The sequence below is a fragment of the Gorilla gorilla genome, chromosome 3 (genome assembly GCF_029281585.2).
Source record: "Gorilla gorilla gorilla isolate KB3781 chromosome 3, NHGRI_mGorGor1-v2.1_pri, whole genome shotgun sequence".
Lineage (NCBI taxonomy): Eukaryota > Metazoa > Chordata > Mammalia > Primates > Hominidae > Gorilla > Gorilla gorilla.
The window spans coordinates 102,763,080-102,773,904 of NC_073227.2; the positions used below are offsets into that span (position 1 = coordinate 102,763,080).

General features: G+C 42.8%; 1 protein-coding gene and 1 pseudogene across 2 annotated transcripts in view; both read right to left on the bottom strand.

Annotated features, from left to right (window-relative positions):
- Positions 1-1,242: 1,242 nt before the first annotated feature.
- TMEM150C (transmembrane protein 150C) overlaps positions 1,243-10,825 on the bottom strand; it is a 79,063-nt gene continuing 69,480 nt past the window's right edge. For both annotated transcript variants that reach the window (XM_004038895.5, XM_031010255.3), the window contains exons 7-8: positions 8,102-8,279; positions 1,243-3,796 (exon numbers count right to left, since the gene is read on the bottom strand). In XM_004038895.5, coding sequence (XP_004038943.1) covers positions 3,588-3,796; positions 8,102-8,279 — 387 coding nt within the window. In that variant the 3' untranslated portion in view covers positions 1,243-3,587. The remainder of the gene's footprint in view (positions 3,797-8,101; positions 8,280-10,825) is intronic.
- On the bottom strand, positions 8,297-10,631 carry LOC109026451 (large ribosomal subunit protein eL8-like; annotated as a pseudogene).

Genomic DNA, 10,825 nt, shown 5'->3' on the forward strand with positions numbered 1-10,825 from the left:
CCAGGGATAGAGGAAATCCAGCAAATAACATAGATGATAAAACTTGACCTCATTGTAAGTTCGCTTTTTTGTGTGTGTTTTTTTTTTTTTGGAATGGAGTCTCGCTCTTTCTCCCAGGCTGGAGTGATGCAGTAGTGTGATCCCAGTTCACCGCAACCTCTGCCTCCTGGGTTCAAGCAATTCTCCTGCTTCAGCCTCCCAAGTAGCTGGGATCACAGGCATGTACCACCACGCCTGGCTGATTTTTGTATGTTTTAGTAGAGACAGGGTTTCACCATGTTGACCAGGCTGGTCTTGAACTTGTGACCTCAGGTGCTCTGCCCGCCTCGGTCTCCCAAAGTGCTGGTATTGCAGGCGTGAGCCACCTTATGGGACCACTGTCTTATATTCAGTGTTTTTTTTGACTGAAACATTGCTATGGGTGCATGGCTATATTTGGTCTTTGTCCCCAGTTCCTGCACAGAACTTCTAAAACCTTTGACGTTTACTGAGAGAGGTGTCTTTTGTTCTACATAATGAGCCCCTTTTGATCACACTTGAGTTTATGCTAATGAGGTTACTTAGGGTGGGGCCCCTGGATAACCTCAGGCTCAGGCTGGTCAGCAGAAACACCTCCTGACCTTTGAGCTTTGGGGAGAGAGGGCGTCTGGAGATCCAGCTCCATAAAATAAACTCTTGAATGGTAAGATTTGGAGAGCTCCCAGGTAGATGAACACAGCGAGGTGCTGGGAGGATGATGCGCTCTGGGTGGGCGTGGAGCTCCAGGCACCTCCCCATGCCTTGCCCTATGCTTCTTTTCAATTTGGCTCTTCCTAAGTTGTAGCCTTCATCATAAACCTGCAAATGTAAGGATTTTCCTGACTTCTGTGTGCTGTTCTAGCAAATTATTTGAACCTTAAGCGGGCAGTGTGTGGGAGCCCCTTCGACTTTGTAGCCAATATGGACAGAAGTGAGGGTCACCGGTGGACCCAGTATCTGTGACTGGCAGCGGAAGTGAGGCAGTCTTGTGGGACTCAGCCCTTAAACCTGTGGAATCTGACACTAACTCCGGGTAGTTAGTGTCAGAATTGAATTGTAGATACTCAACTGGTGTCCGGAAGAATCAGAGAATTGGTTGATGGTGTTGGAAAACACCCTACCAATATAACACTTAAGTTCATTTTTAACATAATATCTGACTGGGTTTTCACATGTTTTAATATTAGAGAAGAAATGGTGGTGTAAGAGACAAAGAAATAACAATTATGCATAAAAGAATTTTATTTAGTGGCCAGATCCCAATGAATAATGTCAGTCATTGCTTGGTTCTGCTAAAATGTGGTATTAGATATATTCTTAAGAAAGTGTACAATTGCATCACCAAAAGCTGTTTAATTTGGATTGTGTAGAATAAAAGAAAACTACATAAGTCTTTGTTCTTTGATAAAAATTTTAAAATATAAAAATGAAAAAAAGAAACCCAAAAGCAGTATTCAAAACTAACAAATGTCACCTTGGACTATTTACAGTAAGACGCCTTTTTGACAGGAGAATCTTGTTCTCAGCTTGTTCTTTTCCTCACATTTTACTTACAGGGATTCTCACTCCCCCATCTGATCCCTATTCATAACTTCTTCCATTCCTGTCTCACATGAAACAGCCATCTTCCATGCTCTCTCACTCATCTTTGAGTCTCTCTCTGACACTCCTTTTTCCTACTCTTAAATTATCAATAATTCTATTCAACAGACATTTATTGAGCACCTAGTATGTGCCAGGCACTGTGTTAAGAGGTGGGGAACAATACAGAGATGAAAAGACATGGACCTTTTCCTCAAGAAATTCAGACTTTGGGTTGAATTAAAAAATGTTTTTCTTTTTTTTTTTTTGAGATGGAGTTTAGCTCTTGTTGCCCAGGCTGGAGTGCAATGGCGTGATCTCGTCTCACCGCAACCTGCCTCCCGGCTTCAAGTGATTCTCCTGCCTCCGCCTCCTGAGTAGCCAGGATTACAGGCATGCGCCACCACGCCAGGCTAATTTTGTATTTTTTTTAGTAGAGACAGGGTTTCTTCACATTGGTCAGGCTGGTCTCGAGCTCCCAACCTCAGGTGATCCGCCTGCCTCAGCCTCCCAAAGTGCTGGGATTACAGGCGTGAGCCCCACACCCAGCCTAAAAAATGTTTTTCATATTATATTCCAGGTAATCCCAGACCTCTATGGGGTAAATCTGGGGATTTCTTGAAAGAAAGTGCACTCATGGAGGGTCTGTCCACTTGGCTCACTCCAACACAGTTTGAATTTGGAATTCTGCTCTTCTTCATGAAGCACAGTCTCAAAAGCCCACACCTACAGTCTGAGTTCTGAACTCTCAGCAGGTGGGAACTGGGAACTGCGGGTTGGCTAACAGGGGGGCCAGCTGTGTCAATTTGGTTTTTAGGAAGGGTATTCTTTTAATTGGCTTCTACAAATTCCAAATTTGAAAAGCCCTTAATCCAAAAAAAAAAACCCTACTAAATTTGAGCAAAAGATACATATTAACAAAGTCTCCCCTGATTTGGACTTGCAACAAGATACTGTAAGGTGCCTATCTTTGATAAATGTCCAGCAGCAGCTCTTTTTACTACCTCTGCACATCCATATTTCTTTCCATTTTTCTGTGATATTTTCTTAGCTTCCAACGTAAGCCTGCAGGTGACCTCAGTTTTTCTTTGATCGTGGTTGAACCCAAAGCAAGCTCAGCTCTTGCATTTGGTCTACATCTTTATCCATGAGGCTTAGAGAGACTCATGGTAGTTACTTAAAAGAAACTATGAAATATAAAACATTGTACATGGCATACTATGAAAGCAAACACTAAACCATACCTTCACTGCCCCCATCTTGTTCCAGGCCTGGTAGACCACGTCCCTACACATATTCACATTTCGGAATCATTCTCAGTCACAGTGCATCAAGTCCAGATCACGGCGGCGGGCTTTGCTCTCACAGTCTGTGGCATATATCTCTCCTGGGATCCACACAGCTGACCACTGAACAACGATGAAGGGGGCTTTCGTGGGAAAGTTCTTCTCACTATGCCTTTCCACAGGCGACACAGGGTCACATCTCAATACGATTTCCGTCCTATTCTATGATACACTATTATCCACTCAAGAATATTAGCGCCAGATTCATAACTTCCTCATGAGCTGGTTCCAAGCCCTTTGGACCTGAAGGCAACGTCGGGAGTTGGCATTACTCCCAAGGAACATTTGGCCTGCCCTACTCGGTAGGGTGCTTGAGACATGTGGAGAGAATGGGAAGAGGAGGGAGTGCTGGGAAGGGGACGGATAAGAAGTGATCATGCACAAGCTTCTTGCTCTGTCGTGCATATATTTTCAGTGTAACAGCGTGTATTTCGACACATAAGGGCTTGTGCTTTTTCATTAAAGAAATAACTTGCCCTGAAAAGCTCATTTGGCAAATGTGGCCATGAATGTGTGTATGTGTGTGTGTGTGTGTGTGTGTGTATGTGTGAAATGAGGTTCTATGTCAAGTCCTGTGAGTGTGTCCTACTGGCCCCTCCCCCACTGTCACACCCACCTCACCAGCAAGGAAAAACTGATAGTTTACACCTGGTCAGTCTGATATTCAGAAGCTTCTGACAGGCTTTCTGAGAAGCTTAGGAAATTCTCCTGGTACTCAGAGCAAACAATCTCATAGCGGTAATGCCGGAACTCCACGGCAAAGGTGCCAAAATAAGACAGGAAGCACATGACCAGGCCCCACTGGACCCTGGCTGCATACATGTGGATGCTTTGGGCCATAAGGATGAAGTCTGGGGAGAAGCAGTCAAGGAAAATACCCTCATCAGCCACATTAAAACTGGAATCTTTTCAGGGCAGAGACAGATTATAGGAAAAGTCTGGCTTTCCTCATCACTAGCAAAACTGGTAGCCTGCTAGAGCTTGTTGAACACGAAAATCTATATGAATAATAAGTTAACATTATTGGGCTCATATTTGGTGGTAGACATGCTTTTAGGTGCTTTCATGGTTAGTATCACTTAATCCTCACAACAATCCTATTATCATTGTTTTTTCTCATTTTTACATGTTCTATTTGCCCTTAAATACTCTCTTATCCAAATAATTGTCAGTTTGTTTAAAAATAGGGAAACTGAGACCAAATGGGTAAGTAACTTGCCTGAGGTCACACAGGTATTAATTGGCTGAGCTGGGCTCAAACAAGCACTCTAACTCCTGCGCCATGTATTCAATAGCCGTACTCTGTAGCTGCTTACAAAACTGGGAGATTAGGAAAAGGATTACACTTCCAAAGTAATTAGTTGGCCAGAAAAATTAAGCTATTTTAAAAAAAATCACTGCAAATGGTGAGCCAAGACCGGCCACTGCACTCCAGGCTGGTGGACAGAGCGAGACTCCATCTTAAAAAAAAAAAAAAAAAAAAAAAAGAAGAAAGCACTGCAAATGACTATGAATTCATAGTAATCGTTATATCTGCAGAAATAATTTTGAACATATCAAATTACTAACTGCCGACATGTAAGTTGTGTTTGGCTCTGCAGTGCTACTAACCGTGTCTAAGTGGCTGGCCTGTCTCTTCTAATTTTCACTATTGTCTTTCAGACAATACTGTATAGACTAGTTTCATTCCTCATATCACGTCTAAACTTGTATGATAAACAGATGAGGCCAGGTGGGGTAGCTCATGCCTGTAATCCCAGTGCTTTGGAACGCTGAGGTGGGAAGATCACTGGAGCCCAGGAGTTTGAGGCTGCAGTGAGCTACGATTGCACCACTGCTCTCTAGCTAGGGTGACGGCAAGGCCCCATCATTAGAAAAAGAAAAACAAATGAGACTGTTATGCCTGGATATATATATGGAGTGTGTGTGTGTGTGTTGTGTGTATCTGTATCTGTATATACACAACAGAATAAATGGAGGGAGGAGCTGGGAAGGAGGGTAAAAAGTTCATAGCATGCTTTAGTGAAAGGCCAAGTGTCTGAGGAACTAGATGCATTTACTTAGAAAGATCAGAAATGTCTCCTTAGAGTTAGTTCTATCTTCTGAAATTAGACCTGAAATCGGGAAATTTTCAGAGAGCAAGAATGTGAAATTACTTCAGCCAGACTTTGCTAACTAGGCCTTCATCCATTCACCTGAGAACCAAAGAAAAAAAAAAAAGATTCCACATGTTCAGAAAGAGCATGAATCAGAATCATTTGGTGAAAGATCAAAATTTGGGATAGGCTGGGCAAGGTGGCTCATGCCTGTAATCCCAACACTTTGGGAGGCCGAGGAGTGTGTATCACTTGAGCCCAGTAGTTCGAGACCAGCCTGGGCAACATGGCGAAACCTCATCTCTATTAAAACTACAAAAATTAGCCGGGTGTTTTGGTGTGTGCCTGTAATCCCAGCTACTCTCAAGGCTGAGATGGGAGGATGGCTTGAACCCAGGAGGTGGAGGTTGCAGTGAGCCAATATCATGCCCCTGCACTCCAGCCTAGGCAACAGAATGAGACCCTGTCTTAAATCACAAAAAACATCTCGGAGTGATTTAAAGTCTGCACACTCTTTTGAACAAGGATGCAAAATATTGCCAAAGCAATATTAACTTATTGCTTAAACTAATGGAGAAAGCATATCTCCTTTTATCTTATATTGGCAGAGTTTTGATCTTTTTGTTCATAAAGTATTTATTAGGTTGCTAGCAAGAACCAAGTTTTTTGGCTTGAACTTAAGTCCTTAAATGTTCTCTATCTAATGTGACTGTAGAACTTTGGAAAATCGCAAAATGGTGGAACAGGAATTTGTGAATGAAGAAAAATAAATAGTCCAAATACTCCACTAACTAGAGAATGGGCTCTGAACTGTGTGTGTTTTCATATTTCATTCTTTCCCCCCCTCATCTTAGGGTCTGCTTCTATTCATATTTTAAAGCTACTTTCTCTCTCTTTCTTTGAATTGATATACTTTATTTCTTTCTAGCTATTTTTGAACTTTATATTTATTTATTTATTTATATTTCAATAGGATTTTGGGGAACAGGTGGTGTTTGGTTGCATGAATAAGTTCTTTAGTGATGATTTCTGGGATTTTGGTGCACCCACCACCCAAGCAGTGTATAGTGCACCCAATTTGTAGTCTTTTATCCCTCATCCCCCTCCCATCCTTTCCCCTGAGTCCCCAAAGTCCACTGTGTCATTCTTATGCCTTTGTGTCCTCACAGCTTAGCTCCCACTTATGAGTGAGAACATAGGATGTTTGGTTTTTCATTCCTGAGTTACTTCACTTAGAATAATGGTCTCCAATTCCAACCAGGTTGCTGCAAATGCCATTGTTTCATTCTAAAGCTACTTTCTCTAAGGTGGGGTCCTGAAGTGGTTAAGAGTGCAAGAGCTGAGCCTGAGTTTAAATCTTGATCCACCACACATTATCTGTGTGATCTTGCACAAATTAAACTTCTCCGTGATTCACTGTTCTTACATGTTAAGTGAGGATAAAAAGAGTTGATACATTTAAACTACTTAGAATAATGCCTAGCACACTGTCTAAAAATTGGTGGTTATTATGACTGAAGATGTGTAATTGCATTTTCTGTACAATCTACCCTTTAGGAACCTTGATTCCTTTCTCTGGTTTTCTGAGGAGGGCCTTACTGGAGTGAACACTTCTTTTATTTTATTTTATTTTTTGAGTCAGGGTCTCACTGTGTCACCCAGGCTGGATTGCAGCGGCATGATCACAGCTCACTGCAGCCTCAAATTCCTGGGATCAAGTGATCTTCCCCGCAAGCCTCCCAAGTAGCTTGGACTACAGGTGCACACCACCACACCCTGCTAATTTTTCTAAAACAAATTTTTATGGAGACCAGGTTTTGCTATCTTGCCCAGGCTGGTCTTGAACTCCTGGGCTTAAGCAATCCTCCTGCCTCAGCCTCCCAAAGTGCTAGGATTACAGCATGAGCCACGGCACCAGACCTTTATTATTTATTTATTTATTGTTAGAGACAGAGTCGATCTTAGCTTGCTGCAGCCTTAAACTCCTGGGCTCAAGCGAGCCCACCTCAGCCTCCCCAGTAGCTGGGATTACAGGTGCTCGCCACAACACCCAGCTGATTTTTAGATTTTTTTTTTTTTTTTGTAGAGACAGGGTCTCCCTTTGTTGTCCAGGTGGATCTTGAGCTCCTGGCTTCAAGTGATCCTCCTGCCTCCACCTCCCCAAGTGTTGAACGCTTCTGATTACTCCACTCCATGGAATGAGTGACTGATCTGATTGGTGGGATGGGAACTGGCAGGCTTCCATTGGGCCACACTACCAGTAGGTGAGGTCACTGCACTCCATCCTAAGCTAGACTCTCTCTGGGATCTGTGTGGGGCTAAGCAGAGTGAGGTGCTCTCCTCTGCCTTTCCCTGGTTTCTCTGCTTGTTACTGGGTGGTTAAGTTGAATTCCAAGGTGTGAGAGAGGAGACCTGCAGCATTTTCCTTTCCAGGTTTACTAGGATAAAGGCTGATTTCTTCATCCCCATCTGGCTCCTAGCATCTATTCTCAATTGGTTCAAACTCTGAGCGGAGGAAGGGAAATGAATAGCACCCCAAAACCTCAAATATTTGAGGAAAACTACACATGCAGCCTTAATCTAGTGCTTGAATTTGTCTTCCAGAAAAGCTTCATTATTTTCCTGAAATATATAAATGTATTGGTCCTCTGAAATTCATTTCAGAGCTAATAAATGAAATGAAATAACAGGGCCATTAATAAAGTCACAAATGCATTTTTTTAAGCTGGAGGAAAAAAATGGCAATTCTCTTTTAGCTGTGCATTCTCTGATTTTCACAAATAAGAACTTTTACATCGTTAGTGAAATGAGAATGTATGACACCATTCCTGCAGATCGAAACAATCTGGAGAGGGCAGACCTTGCTTTATTTTTATTTCTCCATCTCCTCTTTGGCATGAAAAATTGGTCTGAGGGTTTTTGTTTTTATACCTGTTTACCTTTGCCTTAAGATTCTGAGAAGATCTGGCAGAATATCCTAACCCACTGGGTTCTTCTACAGAGACAACTTACTTGTTTTCATCTTACTGGCAAAAGAAGCTTTTCACATTCAAAGGATACAGAGGACCACACAGAGAGTGATAGATGCCGACAGAATAACCCGTGGAATTCCAACTCTCCGTCCTTCATTCTTGATGTTGACCTTGAGTGTCAGCGCAGCCTGGATCCAGCAGGTCAATGTGCCAAATCCAAAGGTCAAGGAAGTTCCGACGTTATGGATTTCTTCATCATTTGTGAGCTTAGGGATGAATGGATAATGACACATGAAGGCCCATTCAGCAAAGAAGACAGGCAAGTTGAAGGAATATATGAGGGGAAAAGATAGGAAAAGAAATATCCCAATAATGGGATGATAGATTGTAGAAAGATTAGCTCTTTGTTCTATTCTCAAATGGTTTGAACTCTGAGGGGATGAAGGAAATAAATAATACCCCCAACCCTTAAAAACATTTGTGTAGAAAAAGTAAAAGAAAACAGCAGGAGAGTTACAGAAAAAAGAAATGTTTCTACAAGCATACACCCCAAACTTTTCCAGGATAAGAAAATTAGACCAGGAATTTGGACATGGTTTTTTTTGTTTGTTTGTTTTTGTTTTGGTTTGTTTGTTTGTTTTGAGACAGGGTCTTTACTCTGTCTCCCAGGCTGAAATACAGTGGCGTGATCACGGCTCCCTGGCTCAAAGCAATCCTCCCACCTCAGCCTCTGGAGTAGCTGGGACCACAGGTACATGCCACCATGCCTGGCTAATTTTTTTGTTTTGAAGGAAAATTTGTATTACTTTAATTGTTTTTTAAGTACAGAAAACTCAACAGTGTACATTTAACCCAGCTTGGTGGCAAGTTCTTTAGCCTTTGCCTTTTTGAGCTTAGCAATGTGAGCCACAGACTTGGGACCCAGGACATTGCCTCCCCAGTGACGGCGGATCTCATCGGATCTGTTTTTATAATTGGTCCTGATAGCTTCCACCCGCTTAGCCAAAGCTCCTTTGTCTTCCAAGTTAACCTGTGTGAAGACAACAGTGGTGCAGGTCTTCCTGTGGATTAGACGTCCCAGTCTTGCCTTCCTCTTGATAATGCAGCAAGAGACCCTCATTTTACGACACAGGGCAGGCAGGAAGACAGCTAGCTCGATGGGATCCACATCGTGTGCAATCACCACCAGCTGAGCCTTTTTGTTTTCCACCAAGGTGGTGACAGTGTTAACTCCTGCTCGAAGGGCAGGTGGTCTCTTAGTGGGGACGTCCTCTTTGCAGGCAGCTTTCTTCTCAGCCTGGGCCAACTGCTTCTGCTTCTTCTCTTGCTTTGTCTCTGGTCTGTACCTGTGGGCTAGCTTAAGCAGCTGAGTAACTGCTTGGCGTCCAGGGCCTGGGTGAACTGGTTAATTGCAGAAAGCACTTACAGAGGTTAATTGCAGCCACTTATAGAGGATGGCTGTCTGCCACTGCAACCTGATATAGCGGGGCAATTTCACAAAGCGAGTGAGGTCACTTTTGGGCTGGATGTCCTGTCCAATGCCAAAATTCTTAGGCCTTTTCTCAAACCAGGGATTCACCACTTTCTTGGCCTCCTGCTTCTTCACGACAGCAGGGGCCGGAGCCACCTTCTTCACTTTGGCCTTCTTTCCTTTCAGCACCTTTGGCAGCAGCAGGAGAGCACTAATTTTTTATTTTTTTTATTTTTATAGAGATGGTGTCTCCCTATGTTGCCCAGACTGGTCATGAACTTCTGAGCTCAAGTAATCCTCCCGCCTCGGCCTCCCAAAGTGCTGAGATTACAGGCGTGAGCCATCAATCCTGGCCAATATATATTTACTGATGGAGGACAGCCAATTCTAGGCAAGTCAATATTTAATTGGCGCAGACAACTAAAACCCTTTAAGCTCTGTTCTTCACTCTTGCAAAACTGGCCCGTCTATGTAATGTGACTAATTCATTGTTTTTTTTTTTTGTTTTTTTTTTTTTTTTTTTTTTTTTGAGACGGAGTGCTCTGTCGCCCAGGCTGGAGTGCAGTGGCACTCAGTTCACTGCAATCTCTGTTTCCTGGGTTCAAGCGATTCTCCTGCCTCAGCCTCCCAAAGTGCTGGGATTACAGGCGTGAGCCACCATGGTGCCTGGCCTAAATAATTGTTTTTTGTTGTTGTTGTTGTTTGTTTGTTTGAGACAGAGTCTCACTCTGTCACCCAGGCTGGAGTGCAGTAGTGCGATCTCCACTCACTGCAACCTCAGACTCCTGAGTTCAAGCGATTCTCACGTCTCAGCCTCCCAAGTAGCTGGGATTACAGGCATATGCCACCATGCACAGCTAATTTTTGTATTTTAGTAGAAGTGGGGTTTCACCATGTTGACCAGGCTGATCTCAAACTCCCAACCTCAGATGATCCACCCGCCTCAGCCTCCCAAAGTGCTGGGATTACAGGCATGAGCCACCACACCCGGCCCTAATTCATTGTTAATGAGAATTTTTTTTTAGTTTTATTTTCCCATAGTAATAAGAAAAACTGTCACCTATGAGCTTTTGCCACATATAGAGACCCACAGTAGGACAACAGTATTTGAAGATTCATACTCAAGGCTTTTATAGAGGACTCCCATTTAGGTTATTGCCATTGGCGGTTATAGATGTAAACTCCCCATATCATTACCAACTGATATTTAAAATATATATCCATCACTTAAAACTCTTTTTGTATTTTCATGTGTATATATACATCTATACATATGTAAATATATATATTTTTCAGATTATCACCATTAGATCATAATTTTTCCAGTCAGTCATACTTCAC